General features: G+C 52.1%; 1 protein-coding gene across 2 annotated transcripts in view; it reads right to left on the bottom strand.

The window, feature by feature from the left end:
• JDP2 (Jun dimerization protein 2) overlaps positions 1-26,793 on the bottom strand; it is a 38,138-nt gene extending 11,345 nt beyond the window's left edge. The window contains exons 1-2 of one of the 2 annotated variants that reach the window (XM_045807787.2): positions 26,583-26,793; positions 16,984-17,207 (exon numbers count right to left, since the gene is read on the bottom strand). In XM_045807787.2, coding sequence (XP_045663743.1) covers positions 16,984-17,184 — 201 coding nt within the window. In that variant the 5' untranslated portion in view covers positions 17,185-17,207; positions 26,583-26,793. Of the gene's footprint in view, positions 1-16,983; positions 17,208-24,917; positions 25,959-26,582 lie in introns of those variants that run through there. The other variant, XM_045807786.2, reaches the window with a different exon arrangement.
• Positions 26,794-27,024: the final 231 nt, after the last annotated feature.

Genomic DNA, 27,024 nt, shown 5'->3' with positions numbered 1-27,024 from the left:
GACAGCAGAGAGCATTTTTGCCACACACAGTTCAGCCATCTAAAACTGGAACCCCAAAATGGGGCATGACCATTTTTTTCTGCAGCTACAGATGGAAGGACGAGAATATTTAAGAGGGAGGCAGTTTGACACTCAATACATTTAAAGACCCACGAGATGGAGGCCTGTTCTCAAACTGACCTCTGGCTCTGTTTTTCCCAAATTCCCAGGAAGCCCCGGGGCAAAGTTGTCTGTGTTCTGGGGTGAGAAGCAAGGGGTACCCCTGCGCCACACTTCGTGTTGGAGGGGCAGGCTAGGGGACCCACGGCTCGGGTGCGTCCTCACGTTGAGCAGTCCCTCCTCGGACAGCCTGTTCTCAGGGCTCTGCTGGGCTGCTGGTGGGCTGGGGGACCTGAGCCCCTGATCACAGCTGACGGGACGAGGTGGGAACGGCTGACCAAGCTGGGCTGTATTCACCTCCTGGAAATCTGAAATCCGACTGCTGGACCAAGGGGCAGCCAGCTTCAGCCCTGTGCCCAGAGAAGCAGAAACCAAACACCATGTGTCGGGAGAGAAACAAACACTCCGCCATAGAGCGGCATTGGGGAGACAACAAGAGGGAGTGGGTAACAGAGAGGAGAGCAGGGCCTGCGCCAGGGTGCGGCCAGCGAGGTGCCCAGGCCCCACGGTGAAGGAGGCACCCGGTCTCGAGCTCATGCAAGGGCAGAGCATCCTGTTTGCCTCACTCTGGAGCTCCAGAGAAGGTGAAGACAGAGGTGGAGAGGAAAGAGAGACACAGAGAGACAGAGAGGCAGAGCCATTAGAAGGAGAAACACAGAGGAATGAACAGAGGTCAGTGGCTCATACAGGTCAAGAGGACAGACAGAAAGCACGCATGGAGAATCCTCCAGATTCCACCCATGGAGGGGCCTGTGTTTCCTGCCCCTTGGGTCCACGATGCATACCTGAAACTATCCTGAAAAAGTCCTCCTTTGGCCTCAAGGGAGTTTGAGAAGGTTTCTGCCTCTGGGATACCAGGGTCCCATCCTTGTGAAGTCAGATGATGCCAGGGGATAATGGAGGAGGAGAAGGTGGTCCCCAGGGATTTGGGGCAGGGGGGAGCAGAGAATCACTGCTACCCAGGAGCCATGCTTCTAGGACAGCTGGGAAAATGGCAGAGCCTGGATGCAGAAGGGTTTGAGTAAACAGAGGTGGGTCACTTCAGCAGGCATCAAATCCTGGGGTCTAGAAGTCCCAGCAGGCTAAATCGTCTCAGTAAACCATCTAGGACAGACCTATTACCCTCGCCTCTTTTACAGATCAGAAAACGAACGCTATCAAGGCTGCCTGGAGGTTCAGGGACAGCTTCAAATCCAGGCCTTTTGGCCCCAGGGCCCAAGCACCTCCAGCTCCTTGAAGGGCTGGCGGTCTATGTCATGGCCCCGTCCTTTCGGCTCCGTCCTGCTGGGATGGCAAAGCAGCCGCAGAAGCTTCTGACTCCAAGGGCAGTGACTCTGTTGTTCTTTCTCCTATTTGGGTCTTTTAAAGTAAAAACAATTTATTGCACAAGGGACACTGGATGTGTCACGTTCAAGCTGACTGGTTTTCAGGAGGGGCCCCCTCCACTCCTCTCTTGCAGGCCATGTGGCTTTCACGTGGTGGCAACCTTCGCCCAGACTGGATTTTGAATTCTGATATTTCATAAGCATTTCCAAAAATATATCTGGCAGGGCCCACAAAGAGACAGGATGAGAAAGAGCGATGACGCTTTGTAACCCGAGGCCCTGAACACGTGGCCGCTCTCACACGGACAAAGCAACAAAGGCAAGAGCAGCCAAGCCGGCGACAAGCAGGAACAGAGCGGGGAAACACCCAGAACAAGCCCCCAGCACTGACCAGAGTGGCAAAGGTCTGAAAGGCCTTATCGTGCGCTAAGAACTGGAGCGTGGTGGAGAGAACCAAGCTTAGCGGACGCAGATGGCATCAGGGCTGTCAGCTGGGCTTTAGGGTCTACGAGGCCTGTGTGCTCCTGGGCAAGTCACTTGGCCTCTCTGAGCCTCTGTATCTCACCAGTACAAGGAAAGCACTGAGCACGGCTGCACGAGCTTGTAATAAGGCCTAAGTTCCAATCCAGGGCCTGGGACGCAGGAAGCGTTCACTAAGTGCCAGGCGTGGGGCCTGCCTCCCCAGGTGAGGTAGGAAGGCCCGGCTAGTACAGCCTGGGCCACACCCAACCTCCCACGCACAGGAGTCTGTGGGGGCAGGGTGGGGGGTGTGCTTCAAGGCACACAAGCTGTCCACAAGCAGCCCCGGAGTAACAGCCCTGCAGCCTCTACATCTAGCCCTGGCTGGGCCCACTGGGGTCCCCCCCAGGAGCCACACGGCATGGAGGAGCCACATTTCAACACCAGGGACCCATGAGCACCCTGGGAAGTAAACACCCAAATACCAAACATACCAGACATTCCCCCACATAAACACGGCTGCCCTGAGCCAGGGGCTGCGGTTCCTCGCCACTCCTCTGTCCAGCCACACATCCACACAGAAAGTACGGCAGTTCAGGGGCAAGACCTCTGCAAGCCGGCAGGGCTAGGCCCACAACCCCCCGCGGGGAGGAATGAGGAAAGCCCGGGAGGCCTCCGTCCAACACCCTGGCTGTGACCCCCCCACCCCAGACCCCGCAGGGGCCAGGCCCTCCCCGTCAGCATCTCCCTGGGGGCCGAGCCGCTGGAAACCTTCTGCCCTCCTCTCCTGTCTTCTCCAGCAAGCCTCCCCCTCTCTCAACAGCCACGGTCTGGACGTCAGCTGTGAAATACCGGGCAGTTTCAGCGAACAGTGGGCAGGGCTGTAAGAGAAAATTCAACCCAAATGGTCAGTCTAAGGCTCGGGCTGCAAACTCAAGCCACCTCCAGGGGCCAAGCAAGTAACCATTAGTGAGGGAGGAGGGCTGGATGGGGCTGTGGTCTGCAGACAGGACACCCCAACTGGCCCCACTGAGGGGGCATGGGCTCGGCATTGACAGATCTTCCAAGTTTTCAAGACTTGCTGAAAATACGAGTTTTTAAGTAAAATCTTCCACTTTCCAATGTTGGCAACAAATTCCATCTTGAAAAGGACGCTTTGTGGGATGAACATCTATGGGCCGCTGATTTAGGACCCCCAACAGGTGATAGACCCCAGCGGGGCTGGCCATAAGACATCTGGTTCTAGTCACTGAGAAGTCCTACTCCGTGACCGTGGGCCAATCAATTCATCTCTCCCGTCCTGTGGCCCGTCTTTAATAAACACAATAGCTCCTACTTCTCGCTAACTTCCAAACACCTTCTTTGCAAGGTGGGTTTTGGGGGCCTCGTCTCACAGGTGAGGAAACAAGGTGAAGTGTCTGCGCAAGGTTGCCATGCTGGGAGCAGACAGAGGTTTGACTCCATTACACCATGCCACCTTCCGACAGTGGGCTGGACTAAAAGCTCCCCCAAGTCCTGGCTAACTCTGACGCCCCTGGGTTTTTACTCACCCAACCTTCAAGGGCAGTGTTGGCCTGACTGAGGGGAGAGGGAAGGGGATGTGGGAAGGACACCTTTTACCTCTTAAGAAGTTTCAGATATAGCCATTTCACAGACTCTCAGAGCCAGAAAGAGGAAGCCCCTAGGCCAACCCCTGGATTTTATAGATGAGGAAACTGAGTCCCAGGAATGGAAGTGGAGTGCTCCAAGGCTCACACTTGAGGGTACGGCCTGGGTCCTCATGGACAAGTCCAAAGGATGCTGCTTGGTCAGCCCCCCGGGGCCTTCCGGCTCTACCTGACTCCCTCTTTCTAGAATTCTCTATGCTCTGGATGCACGACACTGACCTCGTCTGTCCCCCTCCTACTTCTCTGGCCTCTCCTTTTTCTGTCCCTTGCTCAGGACCCTCTTCCCATCCCTTTCAGGCTGATGTCTCCCAGGGTCCTATCCCTGGCCTGTGGCTTTTCTCACTCCACGTGCACTACCAGTACCATCGCTTTCATCTCCTTGTCTGCTTTCAACCACCATCGCTATATGAATGCCAACCAGATCTTTATGCTCAGGCCAAAACATCCAACTGCCAATCTAGTCGTTCAATCTGGATGTCCCTCAGCTCCCAAAGTCTTTATCCTCGATTGGCTACTTCCTGTCTACTCTCTACCCCAGGCTGGCACCCCTGCCGACGTGCTCACTGGACTTAGACATTCAGCCCTCCCTGCTTGCTCACCTGTCCTTCTCTTTGTGTTCAGTTTTGGCCACCTATGCCATCCCATTCTACATCCTGAATCCTCCTCTTCCCCATTGCCACTTTCCAAGCCTTCCTTCTCTTTCTCTCTCCTGGACCACCTCCCAGGAGGTCTCCTGACTCTGCACAACCAGTCTTCATCCCAGACACTGGAGGGGATCTTTCTAAAATGCAAATCTGATCCAGTTACTGGTCTTTGGTCCTCATTACCCTCAGGATAGAGCTTAAGCTCCTTAATGTGTCAAGTAAGGGTGCCTGTGACTTGGCCTCACGACCTCTGGTCTCAGCTCCCATCTCCCCCCACCCCCCATGTTGCTACAACCCTGAGCCTCTCTATACCCCATACTCTCCTGGCCACATGTCTTTGCCCCTGCTGTCTCCTTGGCTTCCTCTCACCCTGTACATTCAGCTCAAGCACCACCACCTACAGGAAGCCCTCCTTGGTTCTCATCCCTTCCAGGCTGGGGAGGTTTCCCTTTGCTCTGGGTCCCCATAGAACTCTGAGCTTATCCTGGCCCCCGCCATGCTGTATTCTGACCTTAGTTTCTGCTCCCTCCACAAAACTGGGAGTTCTGTGAGAGCAGAACCTATCTTATTGATGTTCTGTGTGCTCTGCACCTTGCTGGGTTTGTGGCCACCTGGAGTGCTCAATAAATGTTTGCTGAAGGAGGCCTGATCCACAGAGCTGGTGGCCTGGGCGAGACTCCTGACTCCCAGTCTGTGCCCTTTCCACTTCACCGAGGATGCCCCCAAGGCCAGGCTCTAATCAAACACATTCCCCTGTGACAAACCCACACGGTGGATGCTGCGCTCACTCAAAGCATCAGACCAGACCAGCCAGCCACCAGGTGAAGGCTCTGAGCAAGAGCTGCCCGAGGCAATGGCTCCACCTGCCGTGATGATTCACTTCGCTCTGCTGGCTGGGTGCGCAGGTGGGAAGGCAATTGCCCAGTGCACTTGGCATCTGTGGGAAATGGCGGGGAGTGCTGGGGCTATAAACTAAGTCCCATCCTAAGGTTCCAGAACTGAGAAGACCTAGAGATCCCAGCACCCTGCGGCATCCACAGGCCAGCAAGCTCAAGTTCAAAGGAGGAGAGGAAGTCTGCCTCCGTCCCCTGTCGGACAGTGACAGAACCCGAGCAGCACCGCTTCCTGGAACACCTTCTAGAGACAGGGAACACTTTCTTTCTGTACTGAAAGCCTGACGCTGCTGCCACTGTTGGGCATCAGAGCCCACAGCAGGGAATCTCCCCGAACTGAACGACTTCTCTGTCTCCTCCCATCTCAGCAAGACAAAGCATCCCCCTGACCTTGGCCCTCCCAGCCCCCTGTCCTCAGTAAGAACCTTCTTCTGGGTTAAGAGAACCCATAAAACAATAGGCTGCCGAGGGCTGGTTTATATGAGCAGAATAGGGAAGGGCCATTCTCTCAGAAAACGGTGGAGAACAGCCCGTTTCCACTGCTAAGAAAAGACAGCATTGTGTTTGGAACAAAGCCTGAAAAAGCCAGCTGGGCAGGGTGACACCCATTTGTGGATGGTCCTGGGGAGGAAAGAGCAAACGCTGTTCCAGCAAAAGGGAGCTAGAGGCCAGGAGACACAGGAAAAATCACCTTGGCCGGGACAGAAAGCCTAGCATTGAAGAGAAAGGAGCTAATGATTGCCGATAAATCCTTTTGCTGGAGAAGAGCTATTTGAAGAATGATGGCTTTTGTTGAAATATGTCTATCTATTTCGGGCCTGTTTCATATTTATGGTTTGGTGAGGTTTGGTTTCCCACTAGGCAATCAAGTTTCTTGCCCAATTGACATTCGATTCAAAAGACGAGAAAGGGAGAGAAATAGTGGCCCCCGCAAGACTCTCCCCACCCCCAAAAGACTGGTAAGAAGCAGAATATATCTGGCAGGGAAAATCAATTTTCTCAAAAAGAGTTAATAATACAGTTGAAACCGATTCTTTAACAACAGCAGTGTAATATGCCTTGATTATACTGGGGCAAAAAAAGAAAAAAAAAAAGACAACCAAAAAAACACAGACAAGAGCTCCTGCGAAATGACTACCTACAATTAAATGAAAATGCAGTTGTTGCAAAGAATATTCATGAACAGGGCTGTTCTGAAAGTCCCGAGTTGGCCAAAGTAGAAGAACATTTCAAGTGCCATCATCCTATTAAAGCCTTGGAAGTCATTTGTCTTTCATCATGAAGGTGAAAAACAAGGTCCTTGGCTTAATTATTCTCCACCAATGCAGTTCGGTTTCATCTGTATGCAGGGTGTGCAGCTAAAACACGGATTTCAGCCAATTTCTTTCAGGCATAAGGCACAGATAACAGACAAATCACTGAGCAGAACAGGCGACCTCTATTTTGTGGGTACTGAACTCTGGCTAATAAAAATCCCATCCAGGTGACGCGGCCAGATAAATTCACAAGCAGGGGTACCTGGCCTGGAGGATGGAAGGGTTTCATCATGACTGATATATGTAATGAAATGAATGCAATAGAAGTTGAGAGATGGGGAAGGAAGAAGGGCTTCACAGTACCCAGGCAGGTGGAGGGGAGGTGGGGGTGGAGGTGGAGAGCCCCCCCTCCCCAGCTCCAAGTTCTCAGACCAGAGCAGCTGAGAACTCCAGCCAGCTACAGCTGATCAACAGCTTATCTGATCCTCCCATTTAAAACTATAAAGGAGCCAACCTATTGACAAGCTCAGCTGCTTCATTAATTGGGAAGTCCCTTAGGGTGTGGATGCTGGCAGTAGGGAGGTTCTCAATACCTGGAAATAACTGGTTTGGAAATGTTTGCTGGCTCAGATGGCAACCTTGCCTTACACACATTAACGGACAGCTGATGGTGTGCAGGTCCCTCCAGGAAGTTTGAGACTGCTTTGGAGAAAAACACGGTCTTAGACCCTCGTAGGCATTCTCAGAGACAATCATTGCCAGTCAGAGCTGGAAGGGACATTAGGGTCATCTAAACCTGCAGAGAGCATCAGAATGCGCTGGAGGGCTTGTTTCATCCCGGATTTCGGGACTCCACCCTCTAGCTCGGGGTGAGATTCCCAAGAACTTTGAACAGGAGCTCCCAGATGCTGGTGTCACGGCACACCTCACTTTCAGTAGCGCCAATGTAAGCCAGTGGATTTCAGATTGGTTTCGGGAGCACAAGTCTCTTGCTCAAATGATACCACACTATACTAAACAGATATAGGCGGTATTTTATTAAGGGGCTTACATTGTATCATACACTTATTACAGTCATTCAACGAGAACAATAAGGTGTGTTGTGACTGATGTAAAGCCTTTTGCTCAGAGGTTATGGGGAACAGCTGCGGGTTTCTGACAGCCTCAGGATTCAAATTATTCCCATCTCATGTTCCCTTGCACACACAGATCAGTAACTACAAGTGGCATGTGTGTGAATATGGACATAGGTAAATAACATTTTACCAGCTCGCCCTGCACTCTCATTAGTTAAGGAGTAGCAGAGAAAGCTGTTCTGAAGTCTACACAAAATAGATTAACCTGGCACCAGGCAGCGCCCTGGCAGTGCTCCCCAGCGTGGTAGGCTTGATAACTAATAGGTATGAGCATGAGCGGGGATCTTGCTTTAAAAAAAACTACACAGGGGCGCCTGGGTGGCGCAGTCGTTAAGCATCTGCCTTTGGCTCAGGACGTGATCCCAGCGTTCTAGGATCGAGCCCCACATCAGGCTTCTCCACTAGGAGCCTGCTTCTTCCTCTCCCACTCCCCCTGCTTGTGTTCCCTCTCTCGCTGGCTGTCTCTGTCAAATAAATAAATAAAATCTTTAAAATAAATAGATAAATGAATAAATAAATAAATAATAAATTTAAAAAACCACACAGAATAAAATTATGCTTTAAAAATGACTTAACCTCTCAAAATCTCAGTTCTCTCACAACGAATGGCTCTAGTAACACCTACCTGCTGTACGGCTGTTAAACAGATCAAAAGAGATAATGTCTACAAAAGCAGTTTGCAAACTATAAAGTGCACTGCTCACATGAGCTTTCTATCCTGAACCCAGATGTCCTCACTCCTTCAAAGACCTGGGCCGGTTTATATTGTACCAGAGGTTTCATCCAACGGCCACAGGCTAGAACCACCTGCCGGCCCCACCCAGACCAATTGAATCAGAATCTCTGGGCTCCACATCAATATTTTTTTAAACACTCTCCAGGGGACTCTAATGAGTAGCCAGGATTACTCCATATTTCCTCCCAAGTTCCATACAAAATCCTGCCAGATTGCTCTCATTGCTTCTGGATGGCCTCTAGCAATAAATAGGAAAGAGAAGAAAATGCCCCTAACCAGATCCTGGCTTTTTCACTGCTGTTGTTAGCGTAAGAAGGGGTTTTATCACTACAGCTACTAATTCTGCAGCACTGATACATGCCACGTGATTTACACGATTATGCCTTTGAATCCTCCTACACCTATGTTACCTAGATATTATTCTCCCTCATTTTAAAAACAGCTTTATTGAGATAAAATTCACCAATTTGCCTCTTAAAGTACACAATTCAGTGGCTTTTGGTCTATTCACGAAGCTGCGAGACTATCACCACAATAAATCTTAGAGCATTTTCATTAACTCCAAAAGAAACCCCATGCCCCTTACTGCACCCCCCCCACCTCTCCCATCTCCCCCAGCCCCAGGCACGAGGGATGGTTCTCCTTCCTGTCTCTATGGATTTCCTATTCTGGACATTTCCTGTCACTGAAATCCTGCAGCATGTGGTTCTTTGTGACTGGCTTCTTTCACTAAACACAATTGTTTTCAAGGTTCATCCATGTTGTAGCAAGTATCAGTATTTTATTCCTTTTTATGAACAAGTAATAGTCCAAGGTATGGCTATATCATATTTTATGTATCCATTCATCAATTTATGGACATTTGAGTTGTTTCCACTTTTGAGATATTATGAATAATTCTGCTATGAACATTCATGTACAAGCTTTTGTGTGGACATCTGCTTCCTTCTATTGGGTATAGATCTAGGAGAGGAATTAGTCTTTTGAAGACTGTTTTCTGAAGTGGTTGCACCGTTTCACATTCCCACCAGCAGTGTGTGAGGATTACGACTTCTCCACATCGTCACTAACATTTGTTACAATTCTTCTTTTTTATTACAGTCATCCTAGTGGATGTGAAGTGGTATCTCAGTGGTTTTGATTTGTATTTCTTTGATGGCTAATGGTGTCGAGCATCTTTCCATGTGCTTATTAGCCATTCATAAATCTTCTCTGGAGAAATGTGCAGTCCCCATTTTTATTATTGAATTGTAATAGCTCTTTACATATTCTATGTACAAGCTCCTTATCAGATCTATAATGTGCAACAATTTGCTCTCATTCTGTGGGCTTTTTTACTTTGTGTCCCTTGAAGCACAGAAGTTTTTAATTTTGATGATGTCAAATGTATCTATTTTTTATTTTGTTGCTTGTGGTTTGGTGTCCTATCTAAGAAATCATTTCCTAAGCCAAGCCCACAAAGATTAATGGCTGTTTCCTTCTAAGAGTTTTATAGTTTTAGCTCATATTAAGTCTTGGATCCATTTTGAGTTAATTTTTGTATATGGTGTGAGATAAGGGTCTGTCTCCCCCATTTTTACAAGGCAGAAACTGAAGCTCAAATGCCTAGTAACCTCTCCAGAGCCAAACTGCTCCAATGCAACAGTCCTGCTTTGCTACAATGCTTCCAAAGAGCCAAGTTTTTTTTTATTAGTGGTGGCTGGAGGGAGGGACAGGAAGAAGGGCTATGGAGGCAAACTGTGTGGGAGTTTGCCATCCAGAACACTCAGCTGGCACTGTGCTTAGTAAAGGGGAAGCCTGCAGCCCCAGCCACAGAGCAGAGCACAGTGAGCCCCAGCATAGGGCAGGAAGTGCACAGCCTCAAGGGGACGCTAAACCCAGAGGAAGCCCGTGACCGGACTCCCAGCACCTCCGCAGTCTGCCCAAATCTGCCTGTAAGTCCCAGGTCTCAGAGCGCCAATCTCAGGCCCAGTGGTCTTGTGCCTTGGGGCACGGTAGAAGGGAGAGCGGCTTGGCTGGCTCCAGACTCGTTCAGCCAGAAGAGCTCACCAGTGAGATGGCCCGGTTTCCCAACTCTGAGTCCATGCTGCTAGTGGACCTGGGGACACCAAAGAAAGATGGCCAGCATTGACAGAAGAGGCCACTTTGTACGGCTGCTAAAAAACTAATGGGTGTTCACGGGAATCCAGCAATGACCTTAACACCACAGGAAACAAGATAAGGGGTCACACGAAGCAGCTGAGGGGAAAACGGAGGGTCGAAGGGCCTTCTCATTTACAGTTTGCGATGGTAACTAAAATTGGCTGCATTGAACCTGCACGAACGACCAGCAACAGGAAGATCTGCTCGCTTCCCTGAAATCCAGGTCAAAGATGCAACACACTGGAAAGGCCAGTGCTGTCAGAACGTGTGGTGTGATTCACTGCACATGGGCCACAGCCCCTAGAAGAGGCAATTTACAATCATAGTGTGCTGGAGTCAAGGTCATCTCCTTACCCAGTGCCTCAATTAATCTTCATGATGCAACTCGGTGAGTGTGAGTTTCCTCGTTTTATAGATGAAGAAACGGGTGGTCAGCAAGACAGCTGACCTGTCCAAGGTCGTACAGGGAGTGAGTGAAGGAGACAGCCTCTGAACCCAGAAGCTTGAGCCGGAGTCCGGAGCTCTTCCCAGGCCCCGAAAGCAGCCCCTCTGGTTAGGAAGCCGGGATGGTGCCCTGCTCCCATGACACCTGGGACCTCCACACATTCAGGCCACTCACCACGCCCAAGGGCAAAATACCCTCAAGGAAATGAAAGCCCAAGGAACAGTGTTTGAATCAATAGTAAAAACTAACTGGCATAATTAACACATTGGAAAAGTGAAGCACATTCCTATCTCAGATTAGTTGTGTATCTTACTGAGTGCCAGGCATTACGTGAGCCCTTTTACTTGCATTCGGCATTTGCTCATCAGAGCAGCACTAAGGGGTGGGTACTAATACTATCCCCACCTTAAAAGACAGAATCGAAGAAGGCAGCACAGGACTCCCTGAACTTTGCAGAGGTGTCTGATTTCTAAGGACACACAGATCCGGCCATGTCCCTACCACGAACTCTCCAAGGGACCCCGACCTCGAGCGACAGTGGGTGGAACCAACCTATGTGGCGAACCAAGAGTGTCAGAACACTTGTGAAGGCTCAGGGTCCTGCATCACACAGGACTCAGTAACACAGGGACCAACATGAAATACATCCAGAGCGGCCTTTAGCCATCACTCGTTCTCCCTCAAATGAAAACTATTAAAGGATAATAAAAAAAGCTAACGGCTTTTGACAATGTGCTAACAAAGTGATGGAACTAAAGTGGAAAGTCAGGATTTTAAAGATGAGCTGGGAGATTCCTGTTCCAAGAAGGGACAGATTGGATCTCTCTGCCAAACAAGTATGAGACAGAAAAAGTGTCTGAGTCAGGGGGAAGAAGGCCAATGCTATTTCAAAGAGCCACAAATTAAAAACCAATTATGCAAAGCTTGCTAAAAAATGTCAGTGGGCTGCCTTTATGTTTTAAATCACTAAAAACACAAGCGTGCTTACGCCAACATTTACCCAGCGCATCAGATGATTTGGGGCAACTCTGTATGCTCAGGCTAAACATGGGCGAACATTCTGGTGAACAAACTCTGGGACGACCACCTGTGGCTGAGGACGAGCACACCTTCCAAGACCACCCTACGGTCCCCGGACTCAAATTCCCACTTCATCAAAGGTGAAACCCCCTAACTGTTCTTTGGGGCCCCAGCAGAAGTGGGGAACTGACCAGTGTGAAATCCACAAATGGCGAAGTCTCTCGGTGCTGAAGATGACAAGCACACGGACCCCGTCAGCGTGTGGAATGTGTGCTGGAAAGGCAGTCCATGATGGAATGCGCACACTGTTTCCTCAAGGTGAAGCCCTCGGAATGCTCCCTGACAAGGATCAGAAGAGCCCAGTGAAAGTCAGTTTCCCAAAGGTAGCTGAGGAACCTCTGAGCCTCCTGAATATACAGATTCCCTGGACTCTGCTCTCTCAGTTTCCGAGTCTGTGGACCTAGGGTCAGGTCTGGAAATCTGTATTTATAAAGTTTTCCAAGCAGTTTTGATGATTAGCTAAGTTTTAGAAAGAGTTGGTTTGATGCTCATGGTGTTCTTTTTTTTTTTTTTTTTTTTTCCCCTGCCTAAAGTCACTTAAGTCCAGGAATAAAAAAACAAATGGACAATGCTTGGAGATAAGAACTGAGAGACATGGAAATCAAGGGACAGAAAGTTTAAGTGACTTGCTAAGATGACATAGCTAATTAACGTTTAAACCAACAAGCACATATCAAACATACAATCTATGCAAGTTACTGCACACAGTCTGGTGGAAATAAAAGGAAATGTAAGATGTCATCCCTGTCTTTGGGGCCTACACACAGGACGCACACGCAAAAGCAGGCTGTGTGGAATGCAACAGGGAGTAGTGGGGACTGTGGCAAACTAAAGGCCACATGCTAATAGAGTGAAGATTTGCTACTCAGCTCCAGCTTCTTCGTGCTCATAAGGGTGTTGGTCTAGACTAGCCAGATATTCTGGGTTTCTTTTTTTTTTTTTTTAAAGGAGACAGAAAATCCACATTTCCTAGCTTTTAAATATAACAACTCATTCAATTAAAAAAAAAAAAAAGGCAAGAAAGCAAGAAAGAAAACCACACTGTCCGGGCCAAATGAGATTCATCCATAGGCTGACTCCTGCCCATGGAATGACAGTTTGCAGTCTCTTTCCTAAAAGGTCACCCAGTCCAAACTCCCTTGAACTTGAATGTCCTCTAGAGCCCTGCAGAGTGGCACAGAGGGTGAGGGGTCCCATCTAGCAGGTTAAGTGAGTGCCTAGGGTGTATGTCTGTGTCTGTCTGTGTGTGCCCTACCCGTGCAAGGGTGGGGCTTCTGGCCTCCCTGCTGTCGGTCCTGGAAATGCATTCCAGGAGCAGAGGCAGGGTGTGGCCACAGCAGCCCACTCGGAGATGCCCTGGGGAGGGCCAAGATCTTCAGGCCAATAGGGGCTGGTTGGTTGAAGAGTCCGGCTGGAAGGGGCTACAGAAACAAAAGTGAAGGAAGGAAAACTCTGGAGAAAGCTAGAGAGCACAACTGTCGTGAAAAGGACTATTGGAAAGGCAAGAAGAACAAAGAGGCTAGGAGGAAGCATCGGCTCTAGAAATCCCATCCCCCAGAAATATGACATCCCCAGATTCCCCAGCCAACCATCCAGATGAGCCCTCTGGCCACTCTCCATCTGCTTGCTCGGCTGAATTTGTCTTCACAATACTGACCACTACCTGACCTTTTACATCATATATCACGTTGCATATTTGTATCTCTGGATGCCCCCAACTCTGACACACAGCTCCAAGTGAAGGGGGCTTCGTCTACTTTATGGTTCAGTTCCCAGTGCCTGGCACAGGGCTGAGCACACAGTAGTTGCTTAGCAATATCTGCTGGACCAATGGACCGCAGCCAGGCTCTTGGCACCAAAACAGTTGAAGTGTCAACCACATAATAATAACAACAGCAGCACAAAGCACTTTATCATTTTCAAACCTGTCGTTGAACTTAATTCCTCCAGCTTTCCTTTACCAAACTGCTTCGTGTGTTTGGCCACGGCCCAAGAGACCGCTGGCCTCTGCAAGGTGGACCGCCTGCCACCCGCTTGGACAGAGCTGCCTATAGGGCAGCTCAGCCAGCTCTCTCTCTCCAGGGCCTGGGAGACGGCGAGGCTGCAGAAGTGCAGGGCTCAGCACGAACCGGGCCGTGCCATCAAAATGATCAAGTGTTCTGGGACCAGGTTCCTCCGGCCTCCCCAGCCCGACAGCGGGCTGATGAGAAGTGTGTAAGGATGCAGAGAGCCGTGGGCAGGGGGCGCGGGCAGCGCAGCCTAAGGTTAACGCTCTGGCTCTATGAAGTCAGACTGCTGGGCTGGACCTCTCTAAGTCTTGTTCACCCGTCATGTGGGCATAACCCACCAAGGTAACAATCACTTCAAAGGGTTCAATGAGACACTTCACGAAGAGTGCCGAGCCCTGTGCCCGCTGCGTGTATCCGTGCCACCAAGACGGCGCCACCCCAGCAGCAGCCACAGCGCCCCCAGACAGCCCCAGCCTGGCCACTCTCCAGCGGTGTGATCCTCAGTGACTCGATCTCTTCCTCCCTGGACCTCAAATTCCTCTTCTTTAAAACGGGGAGAACCCAATCACCAGGATCGGGTAATGAGGACTCGGCAAGATCATACGTTCGGCACTTAGCAGAGGGTCCGATGCATCTTAACTACTTAATAGTCGTGAGCTAGTATCTTATTCTTCTTCAAGAAACTTTAGCCTAAAATGCCAGTGTGGAAATCCTCCAAAGGCAGGAAAGGCAGTTCGCCATCTGCAAAGAAATCTTCGGGACAGAAGGTTCTCCAGCTGCAAGTTTCTCTCCCCACCTCCTCTAGTTTTCAGTTGCTCTAAGAATGACCCTCCTCCAATCTTAGCTCTGACCTAGGAAGCATTTGGAGGTCAGTTCCCAGGGCAGGGCTGACCTCACTCCACGCCAGCACAGTCTGCCCTGCTCCATCTGCCTCTTCGCCCCCACGACGCTGCAGTCTGACAGCGAGGGAGGGGACATGCAAATACACCCTAAAAAAGGCTTGTTATTTTCGCGGCCTGGATGGTGCGCGTTTGTGGGTGCCTGTGAAGACAGCACGTCACTGTCAGGTACAGGGCATATGCCACCCATCTGGGGGAGGCTGTGAAATGTAAAAATACCCAACCCAAATAAAGCCCTTTTCCAAAGAAAAAGCAAGCTCCTCCTGTGCCCTTTGCAGAAAGGGAAGAGGTGGTAACTCAGCCCCGGGGCAAATCCCCACTGGGCCAGCCCCTGACCAAGGCACCTGACTCTTCGTTGGTCCCACAGCCTCAGCGCCCCAGTGAAACTGCTCAGCGGCTGGTTTTAAATGGCAATTATACTGTGGAACGACCCAGAAATGGAGGCTTTCAAGTTACAAGCCTGGGAAAGGGAACAGCAAAAGACCAAAGACAAGGGCCCTCCATAAAGAAAACAGAGCACTAAAAAAGCCAGGAAGTGCTATTAACAGCACAGCTGATTTACCAAATCAACTCAGAAGAATATAATTACCGCCAACTTTCATCTCACACTTAACAGTCTTTAATAGGCACCTACAAGGCTCCTCATCCAGGAGTCTCCAGAGCAAACGTCTACAGCGGGAGCCAAGCCGGTAAGGTCAATGAAGGCAGCTCATGGCAACAAAAGCAAAACCAACAGTGTAAACAAAACCAAGGATAATAGGGAGGTGTGGGGGCCTGTGGCAAACTGGAGGGAGAGAAGAGGTGAGGTGGGAGCTCTCCATTCCACATATCTGTTGCCAGGCCACAACGGGGCACAGTGTGACCAGATCTCCTGAGTTTTTAATCAAAGATTGAAATTTTCAGGTGACATGTTGGTTCAGGTTTCTTTTAAAACACTGTGCGGGCCAAACAAAACACATCTGAGAGCCAGATCCAGCCCACAAATGGCCAGTTTGCCACCCCTGACCAAGCCCCCAGCAGCCCCTCTTTGCAATTTTGATGGTACTCCTGGGGACTGGGGCGGCGGAGGGTGGGGGGAGCAGAGCAGTAGCTGTGTAATAACCCAATGCAGTACCCAGACACCTTTCCCCACTCAAGAGTCCCTCTCTCCTGAATGTCTAGCCCTCTGAGCTCCCCGCTGCAGGATGGACCCACATCGGGGGGGAGGGGGGCACCTCTTCCTACGAATAAGCACCTATGTTTACCGGCTTCCCACGTCCTCCCCGCCCACCCCTCTCCACCTCCCACCACTGGCTCCTTCTCCCTTCCAGGTCGGCAGCTCTCCTGTCAGGCCTCTGAAGAAATGGCCCTGTTGGGGACCTCACCGGGGCAGGTCTTTGGACAAACGGCCCCCGCTGGGGAAGTGGCTGGGGGTGTGCACAGCACTGAGGCTCACCCACGCTGAGGACTTCTGCTTCTCACCAGTCCCCAGGGAAACGCTGCTCTCTGCAAGGAAGGCTCATGGGAGCTGCAGCCTCAAGGGCCCCGAGGAGGGAGTGCTTCACCTGCGGGTCCTCTACAAACATCACCTGAAGCAAACGGTGCGAGTGACCACCGCCCTGCCCATCTCTGGCAGCTGCTGGGGAAGGGATGCCACACCACCCTTCTCCCAGTGCCTACCTTCAGCTCTGGCCTGGGGCCAAGAGGGGTAGAGGCAACGATGTGCCTCACAATAGTAAGTTTTAAAGATAATCCACGATTGGCGCTCTCTTGTATAATTTCCAAAGCATGTGCATGTGTCCACGGTCTCCCCTGAGCCTCCCAACAGCCCAGAGACTGCCAATATTTTATTATTCATTACTGTTATTATTAATCACTCTTCCTCTGCCCCTGGAAGAACCACAGGTTCAGCATCCTGCCCTAGCCCAGAGCTTCTCAAACTTTAACGGGAGAGACTGTTAAAATGCAGATTCTGATGCAGAAGTTTCTGGAGCGGGGCCCAAGATGCTGCAAGGGGACATAGATTCTGCTGGTCCTCAGACCCCACATAGAACAGCAACACTTAGGTCACTCGGCGAATGTGGGGCTAGAGCTGGGGCTGTAACGCAGGCGTCCTACCCTAGGAGTCCACCTAGAGGAACAAGGCTTGCTCACCTCACTTTTCACGGGTTGGGGCCTCTTGCCCAGTTTCACCTCCAGGAAGTGCAAGGGGGCGATCATGGCCCCAATGTTGCGGATGTCGGCGTATTTCAGCTCCTCTGCAGTCAGAGCCGAGCTGGGGAGTCCGGTCAGGGGGCCAAGCCCTGGCAGAGAGCCCGCAGTCACGGAAGGGTCTGGAATCTGCCCAGGCATCATAGCAGGAGTAGCGGCAGCCCAGCCTGGAGTGGGTGGGAGAAGATCAGGACACGTGCCGTCAGCCACGTAAGGGGTTCCATGCCTTGCCAGGGGCTCTTCCTTTCTTTCACTAACGTTCCCCTGAACCCCTTCCCCGCCCAGTTGTTCTTCCTGCCCTTACATCCATTCTGTTATAGGGGAGAACTCTGATCAATTAATTCCCAGCAAAGTTATTCTTGGCCCTGTAGGCAATGCTTAACCCAAGCATAGGCCACACTCATTCGGTATTTGCTATGTGCTTGGCACTGCAGTAATCCTTCCAGTAGCCCCACAAGACGGAGTCAGACCCATTACACAGAGGAAAAAGCCAAGGCTTAGAAAGAGAACTTGCTCAAGATTGTACACCGTGAAAACCGGAGTAGCCAGGATTTAAACTGCAACCCGCTGCCTCCGAAGAAAACAGGTTACAACGGTGGGATCTCAGGCAACTTCGCACCTGTTTGAGAGGGAGCTGGTTTTGCTCTGGTGCGGTGCCTCCCCTTAAATCACACATCCCGTTCTGCATACTTGTTAAGACACCCTGAATACGAAATGAAGCAAATCGAAGTTCAAGGTAAGTGTGTGTGTGTGTGTGTGTGTGTGTGTGTGTGTGTGTGTGTGTGCGCGCACGCGCATCTGGCGTCTACGGGGAAGATGCGGAGGCAAAGATGAAATGCATTAGCATGTGCTTTCCCAGCGGAGCCTGGGGACCAGAAAAGTCCTCCCGGTCTCTTCATTCTCAAAGCAAACACATATTCTGGCTCTGCCAGACCCAGAAGGTGTGCAAAGGAAGACAGATTCAGGCATAAAAGAAGACAGAAGTTAGGTCAACACCAGAGAATTCTTATTTCTTCTCTCTACTGGAAGAAGCTTGTGGATAAGAAATGGTTATTTCAAGACACAGATGGCAGTGAAGAAACCATGTCTGCCAAGAAAGCCAGACTCAGCTGGTACCTTAGAGGGCTCGTGTCTATCCTAATCCATCCATCCACCCACCCACCCAGTTGTTGACCACCTATGAGCCAGGAGTCACTGAGAGTGCGGAGATCAGATGTGTACAGCCTTGCAAAGTCACATTTTAGTACAAAGCTGCTCCTAGAATCCAGTCTCTCTCCCTTCCCACCTCTCTGCATAGGGCCATAAAATTAAAACCTTTATCTAGGTTTTAGGGGAATTCTAGGGGAATTTAGGGAAATTCTAGGGCAGCTCTGTCCTACCCTTCCATCGCCATCAGTCTCTTCCCATGGAGAGGGTTGTATTTGGTGAGACAGGGGAGATGTGACATCCATTGGACCCCACTTCCCTGCTGGGCAGAATTCATGTTCTCATATGGCCATGCTGTCTTGGGCTCACTGCCTCAGGGTCTCGTCAGCATGGCTCTGAGCGGTAACCCACAGCTCTCTGTCCCCATCCAGGCTGCCAGGTCTAGACTGCAGGAGAGGGGCCCGCCACAAGCACGCACCATGTTCCCCATCTCTGTTCTCTTTTAAAGATGAAATTTGCTTCCCCATCCAACCCTGTGTCCCTTTCTCAATAGGTTCGGCACTCCGAGGGGAAAACCATGTGAGGGGTTTGCACCCTTGAACCACAAAGACTACCGCTGGACATCACCTTCCTTAAAGAAAAGTGCATGTGAGTAGACAGCGGACCTGCCATTTCGCCCTCAGCACCTGCCTATGAAGCCATTTGCACAGAGCTCCCTGCTGTGCACCCAAGTTCACATTTGGTAGCCCAGGCCCTATGTCTGTGCCCCACCTGCTCGGCCTCCCACACCCGGCCCCTCGCCCCTCCTTAGCACCTAGTGTCCCCCGAGCCATCTCAGAAAGGGATCTGAGACTCATTCACATCAAGTCATAGTCTTAGAGCTGGAGGAGGCCCTGTGCTTATCTAAACCACATCCTCATTTTGCACATGAGGAAATTAAAGCTCAGAGGGGTGAAATGACTTGCCCAAGGTCACACAGAGGAGAAGCCAGGGATGGACTCCCGGTCCCTGGTTTTTAGAACCAAAGCTTTCTCACCCTGCCCTTGTTTCCCCTCCTGGGGTTCAAGAGATACATATGCAGATATTAATGGTGTTTTCATGGTGGACTTTGAGACACTAGCCCCTGGCGGAGGGTCACGGTCTTGCACCGAGGACCCTCCACTCTGCCTTCCACACATCCAGGTTTAGGAAGTTCCCTGAACAGCCCCATGGTAGCCTGGGTGGGAGTGTAGACATGGACGTGGCCTCTGACACATCTCATAGGTGGTGGGTCAAGGTGACCCTCCCTAAACCTGAATGGCACTGAAGGCACCCTGCCACCCTCCAGAGCCAGGCCTGCAATGCAGACAGGGCTGCAGGTTTCCACACCAGAAGGTGGCTCTGGGACCAAGTGGATGAGCTGCATGTTTCCCAGGGCCTCCTCCAGGGAGAATGAGAAAGGGGCCATGTGGACCCGTGGCGGGCAGAGGGGAGTGATTTCAGGCTACCTGAGCCAAACTGACAAAGGAAATTCCCATCTCCTTGCCAGGAGAGGAGAAAACCTTACAAAATCCCCTCTGCCAGCCCTGAACTCCTGCCACAAGGAGTCAGTGACATATCCCCCCCCCCCGCCCCCGCCCGGCCACAAAAGGATGCTTGAGCTAGTCAAACTGGATGGGCAATGGGAGGCGGGGGAAATGCTCTGTGCTTGGTGCTCCAGCTGGGCACAAACCCCTCCCGGGGGCACCACACCTCCACTCTGCAGCCAAGCAAAAACACAGAGCAAAACCTCCTCCTCGGCCAGAAGCCCCAGAACCTTCCTGCACTGTAAGGCCCAATTCCTATGGGGCAAAAGGTGCCGTGTGGCCACTCAGCAAGAGTAGGGGTGATTTCAAGGGGGAAGCAGTAGTCATGGCTGGTTGCTGCCCCATGGAACCCCAGTGCCTAGCATCATTTCTGGCACAGAAAGGGTAATCAACAAATACTTGTTGAATTAATAAATAGATAAAAATGAATGAATGAACAAATGATAAAAAAAATTCATGGCGGAGCAAAATTCAGTGAGTGGGGTAAGGGTCTGTCTCTGGGAGTTTAGATGCTCGTTATCCACCTCCAGATTATTTGTTCCCACAGTAGACCCCAAGAAAAATACTCCAGAGGCTTCTGTATGTTTCTCTGCCTAAACCATCTCAGAAAGATGGAAGCCAGACCCCACTCTATTCCGGGAATGATAGGCTCTGCTTGCAGCTTCTGTTTATTTTCATACAGATGGTATAAATGAGACACTAACAAATGATCCCAAAATATAATGGATTCTTTGCTACTGTGGAACCCCTGAGAGGGGTAACCACCCCCTGGGAGCAGCAGCCCCATAAATTCTTGCCATTCCTACTCCCCTGCGAACCCATCCCAATGGCAGGCCTCACTCAGAGGATCAGACACCAGGCTTTCCTCTATAGAAGCAAAAATTCTCCCCTCCCCCCCCCCCCCACTGCCCAGCAAGGGCGCCCCTAACTGCTCAGATACAAACCACGAAGTCCTTAACACATGCCATTCCTAGGGGACAATCCCAACAGCTGACATTCACCAGTGCGAAGTCCTCCTAAACGGCTCTGGGCTGGGGGGGCGGGAGTTGGGGGAAGTTGCGGGGTCAGGAGCTGGAGGAGCTGGAGCGGCTGCCTTTCATAACCAGGTCCTCATTAACTGGAAAGAGCCAGCTGACGATCCAAGGTTGAAAGGCAACTTTGGTGATTTGAAAAATAAAACAATTTGATGTGATTTAGGGATCTATAAAAATGGGGGAGGGGGACAGTGGCAGGGAACCCATAACAGCCAGGAGGAATTTACCCACTTCAAGGAAGACATAGGAAAGATGACAAGAGGTGAAATCATCTCCCAACTGCTTGTTCCATACGGAAACAATTTGGGAGGAAAAGGAGAGCTACACGCTAAAACCTTTAGGGGAAGAACCCGCAGATTTTTCCCTTCAGGGCCCAGGAGGTCGGAAAGGAAGATAAACACCCTCCATGTCTCCATTAGTAACTGGGGTGCATAAATAAAGAGCAAGCTCTATATGCTGGCAGAAGACCAAAACTGGCAAATGGGGCTTGACCTCAGAGACAGGCCCAGAATCCAAGAAGATGTGGGCAATTTGGGATATTGACCAGGAACAACTTGGAAACTAGCCAATGAAGAAAAACCGGGTAATGCTCAGATCTGAGATGAGACTGACAAGTAAGGCACAAATAAGACAGAAAGCATTTGGGAGGTCATAGCGGACCCTAAGCTGCTCCGGAGCCTAAGATTTTGGGAGGTTTGAGGCAGCTCCCTAAAAGCGGGCTTGGAAAAGATAAGGACCAGATGGGTCCAAGAGGCAAGAACCTAAAACAAAGATCCGTCAGCTGTATCTCCCTGTTCTGACTTCCTCGGGGGCTCGTAGGCACACAGTTTGGGGCGCTGCCTTGTACAAGCAGAAGAAAAGCCAGATACTGGGTCCCCTTGGAAGATACTAAGATGAAGAATCATTTCAGACAAAAGAAGGAAAGGTAGTTTTCCCCTCTTATTTTCTTCTCTTGTTTGCTGTATGTAATTCTGTAAGATATAATTTTTGAATGGAAATATCTTAAATAAGTAACAGTCTTGCTGTGGTCGGTCAAGCATGTATAGGGCTCTTCTTGTTAGTGTCTAATAGTTGTCATCTTCATCTAGAATGGCAAAGACAGATTAAAGGGGGGGTAGGTTAAGAGAAAGTGAGGATCCACATTATGAACTCTCTGTCCATAAAAATAAAAGTTTAAGGGAGGCTCCAAAGGCGCTGGGCCTCTTTGAGAAGGCCAGCCCCCCGCCAGGCAAACAGCTGGCCTGGGCTGGCATCGGGAGCCAGGAATGGGTGTGTAGAGTGCAAAAGGCCTTAGGCCACAAGGCTCAGCATTAAGAGAAAGCGGAGGCGAGTGGGGGCAGGTCAAGGAGCAAGGCTGCTCACAGGTCAGGCCCCAGGAACACTAGTGGGGTTAGAAGTCAAGAGCAGGTAGCCATCAACTGAGAATCAACACGGGGGGGGTGGGAGGTCTTGGGAGCCAGAGCCTGGGAAGACTCCCAGGGCGGGAAATGGGAGGGGGACGGGGGGACAGAAGTCCATGGGCAGGAAGGGGTGAGGGGCGGCAGACAGAAAGGTGCCAGGCCAGCACTCACAAAACATAGTATTAACTATCGTGAGTCTCAGACAGTTAAATACCAAACCTGTTCTTGGAGCTAAAGAATCATCTGGAATGATCTCTCTTCTGGAATCTGAAATGAGGTGGGTAAATCAGCTTCTAAAAAAATAAGACGATCCAGAAGGCGAGGAGCAAAAAAGAACGGAGAAACCTCTAAGACTGAGAACAGGGGTGCGGCACCAGTGTCTCCGATGGCGGTCTCAGCTCCGCAGGCAGCAGAGGGAGGCAGGTAAAGAGTAGGAACTTTGGGGCGCCTGGGTGGCTCAGTCGTTAAGCATCTGCCTTCGGCTCAGGTCATGATCCTAGGGTCCTGGGATTGAGCCCCGCATCGGGCTCCCTGCTCAGTGGGAAGCCTGCTTCTCCCTCTCCCACTCCCCCTGCCTGTGTTCCCTCTCTCGCTCTGTCTCTCTCTGTCAAATAAATAAAATCTTGGAGGGAAAAAAAAAAAAAAAGAGTAGGAACTTTGGAGCCCCGTCATCTGAAGGTGAATCCAACCTCTGCCCCTTACTAGCTGTGGGACACTGGGTGAGTTCCCTAAGCTCTCCCATCTCACTTTCCTCAGCTGTAAAGTGGGAATAATAAATAATGTTATGTGCCCTGTACGGCTGAGAAGAGGATTAAATTAGTGAATACTTGGAAAGTACCTGGAACAGCGCCTGCACCTAGTGAGTGTGAAGTCAGTGTCGCCATGAAGGCCTTCCTTCCTGGAGGGACACTAGTGCTGGATGACCCCACGACATCCCTTCCGCATGGTTCCCACCTAGCACTGATCTCCCTTTCCTATGACTGTGAAGAGGATTCTTCCCCAGAGGATTCTCTGCTGTCCCACTTTCCAGCTGTAAACCCCACGGGGGCAAGCCCATCCTCCATCCGAGCTGTTACTGCAGAGGAGAAACAAAGGACACCAGATCAGCGATGGGTACAAAGGTGCAGAAACGAGGCCCAGCACCTGTCCTTTGCCTTGGTTTCTCCCAAGGTTTCCTCCAGCTGCCAGAACACAACTGCAGAGATCACTGGCAACAAGACACCACCAGGGTCTTCCACCCTGGCCTCCAGAGGCAGCGGGCCACCACCTTCGGTGTCCCTGCACTGCTTAGAGGGGGTCAGTCCTTACATCCTCACAAGAAGAGAATGAGGGGTGGCAGGATCAGGAGAAGCCACCCGCGTGACACTCTGACATGCATGATCCTTGCAGAGCCATCCCAGCATAGAAGAAACTGGAACCTCTCCCCGGAGGAAAGATTCTTCCCTGGAGACCAGAGAAATGCTTTTGATAAGGCCCTACCTATAAACGCAGCTTTCTCCCCTGCCTAACGTAGGCGCTCAATAAATACTAAGGCATTTCTGCCAAGACCCTTATCCCGAACGGCGAAGAGCTGGGAAGGTACTACCATTGGACGAACCTTCCCTCTGCTCTTCCCGCCTCCCCCGTCTCTCCTCATTGGTGTCGGTAGTTCACAGTATGGTACATAACACAGACATACACATACCGTGTGACAAATTCTTGGCCCTTTTTAAAAAAATGCCCTTGGCCAGCTCAAGCTTTGGAAATTGAGCTCCACAAATGGAATCCCATGGGTTGCAGCAAGAAAACAGACTAAAAAATAATAATAATACAAAAAAAAGCCAGAATGGTGGGCTCTGGCCGGGCCTCCCACAGCCAGCAATGAGTGTAAAGAAACACAGACTGAAAATTCCAACCTTGGGTCGCTAAGGCATTTGTCTCTGCTGAGCGTCGAGAGGCCAAACCACACACACGCACCAGAGTGCACGCGCACGCGCACACACACACACACACACAGGCACACAGAGCTTGGCAGCCCGTAAGTTCCAGAGCTGGTAACACAAGCCACGGAACCGACTGCCAAGACAAGCAACAGAACGAGCCAGGCCCAGTTTCATTGGCCACCATACGCTGCATATGGCCCGGGACGCAGCCAAAACAGTGTTCTCACCCTCCTCAAAGGCATAGGAGACCCTCTGTTTTCAAACACACCTCCACAGAGCCTTAATTAAAGGAAAATGGAAAAATAATGTGTCTGCTACGCCCCCCCACCTATATAGGTATGCACACACACATACCCATACACACTCACTCTATTTTTCTCTTCCTCCCATTTCGGTTTCAAACATAATTCATTCACATGGAAAAAAAGCAAACTGCATCCTGCAGCAGAAAAGCAGAAAAGAATGTAGCTTGCCCTCAGCCCTGGCTCTGGTTGCTGACGTTGAGCTGGGGCAGAATGAATGCGGAGCAGGCCAACCTGGAATCGGACGGGCCCTCTCTTCCAGAGCCGGGCTGGAAACCGAGACACCGGCGTGAGAGGCGGCCCGCTTCAACACCAGCAGCCCCATGACAAACAGCGCCTGGAGAGCCTAGCCCTTCCCCCCCTGCCAAGGATTCTGCAGGTTGGAGAAGATGCCCACAGGTCCTGCAAACAGGTGGGGGAGACAGCAGACCCTGGCGGCCGCAAAAGCTAGGCACTGAGTAGAGAGATCCCCATCCAAATCCTTCCTTAGGGGACACTGAGCACTTACCAACACATCTCCTTGGAGGTGGCTGCAACCAGCCTACGAGGAAAGTCAGAGGCCTCAACGCCCATGCCTTCCAACAGCCCTTCAAATCTCACAGCACCCAGCTCTTCAGGAAGATTCTGGAGCTGCTGGCAGCTCTGAACCGAAGCCAAAGAAGAAGAGGAACAGAAGAGTCTTTGAGAAATCTGTCCTCCCTGTTTTAAACAAGGCAAAACCTTCACCAGCCAGAGGCACGAGAATAGATCTTGCTTCTCTTCCCCAGTCCTCAGGTTTATATCAAACCAGAGCCATGCTCACACCTGATACCTGGTTAAACTCTCCCCTAGAAACCTGCAAAGGAAGATAAGGCGTCCATCCAAGCTGCAGCCAGATTTGCTGGAAAGATGAAAGCAATGGGAGGTGTTTTTAAAAACCCTCAGGGGAGGGAGGTGAAGGGGAAGGGAGATAATCTGGGAACACAGTTTCTAGCAAGGGCTGAAAGGACAAGCGGGCACCCCATCGTGGTTCAAAGCTTCAGATCAGATGCTCCTCATACTTTGAGGAAAGTCCACCAAGATTTAGACCTGGATACACACACCCACACAGTCCGCAAGCCCTTTCTTGAGAGGCAGACCTGAGCACATCTGCCCTGAGCACATGTGGTCAGGTCATAGCCGGATGACCTGGACTTACACTGTAGGGAGAGCCTTACACTGAGCAAGGGTCAGGCAACGTTGCAACTGGAGCTGACCCAAGGGGTCAGTTGAGTTCCTCTTCCACCAGCCTCTCCAGCCTCTCCGGCCGCAAGGATGGCCCATCCATCCCTGCAGAAGAGCCAAGGCCTCCCGTCTTCCCAGCTCCTCCCACTGACCCAGGCAAAGCCTGGGTCTGCCACCCCAGGGTCCGGTGATCCAGGCCCTATGGCCCAATCCCTCAACCTCCTTTGAGGGGCGGGGCAGAAGAGAGTCTCCTAAACTGGGCTGGGCAGGAGAGGAAGGGCAGGTTACCTAGAGGAGCAGGCTTGCCTCCTTATGTAACCTGGTTTGGGAGCCAGGGGGAGCCCACTGGGGGTCCGGGCCGCCCCCCGGCCCGTTCCCAGCCCAGAACCTCGGAGCAATGGCCCTGAGAGAAGCCCTCTTCATTGGATCGAGAGCCCCAGCGCTTCTCCAGGTCCTCTGAGAGCCGCGCTTCCTCCCAGCGAGGGGGGTGGGGGCCGGCACGACTTGCCAGCAGGTCCCTGTCATCCCTCCACCACCAGCACCCTGCACCTCCCTGGCCTTTCGGCCTCCATCTCCACCTCAACCGCCCATCTCCCCCGCCCCCTCCCCGGGCAGTTTTCTCCCCACTCACCCGCGTTCCCCGCCGCCCGAGGGGAGCACCTCCCTGCAAAGGGACGGGGGAGGAGACCGTGGGAGGGAGGCGGAGGGAGCAGCGCCCTGGCTGCCCCGGAGGCGGACAGAGCCTACCGTCCCAGGGCGGGGACCAAAGGGCAGCCTCCGGCTCCCCGGCGCCGGACCGGAGGGGCCCCGGGCTGTAGCGCCCCCCGCCCGGACAGGCTCGCGGGCCCCGGGGCTGCGGGAGCCTCCCCGCCTCGGCCCGCGCGGGGGCGGCCGTCCCAGGTGCCCGCGGCCGGCGCGCCCCTCCCGCCCCGCCCGGCCCGGCGCCCCCGGCGCGCGCCCTCGCACCCACCGTGCACAAGCCGCGGGCGGAGGCGGCGCCCCCGGGGCCGGGGCCCGGCTGCAGGCGCCGTGCCCACGCAGCGCCGCTGCCGCCCGGCCGCCGAGCTCCGCCCGGTGCCCAGGCCCGTCCCGGCCCGGGAGCCGCCGCGGCGCCAGCCCCGCCGCCGCTGCAGCGTCCGCCGCCGCCAGCGCCCCCCGTCGCGGCCGCCGAGCGTCCCTCCCGCAGGCTGTGGCGGGCGGCGGGACGGGTTGCATCAGCCCCGGCTATATAGCGGCCCCTGGGCGGCGGGGAGGGGTCGGGAATGCGGAACCCGCCGAGCTGCCAGCTCCAGACGTCAGAGGGGGACGGAGAGGAAGGGAAGGAGGGGACAGGGAGGAGGGGGTGTGGATCCGGCGCCTCACACCCACTGACCTTCACCTCCCCCGCCGCCCCGGGCGCCCTCCTCCCGCCG

Source organism: Ursus americanus, chromosome 26 (genome assembly GCF_024610735.1).
Source record: "Ursus americanus isolate L20-20 chromosome 26, mUrsAme1.1.p, whole genome shotgun sequence".
In the NCBI taxonomy this organism is placed as follows: domain Eukaryota; kingdom Metazoa; phylum Chordata; class Mammalia; order Carnivora; family Ursidae; genus Ursus; species Ursus americanus.
This window is presented reverse-complemented; position numbering and strand designations above follow the sequence as displayed.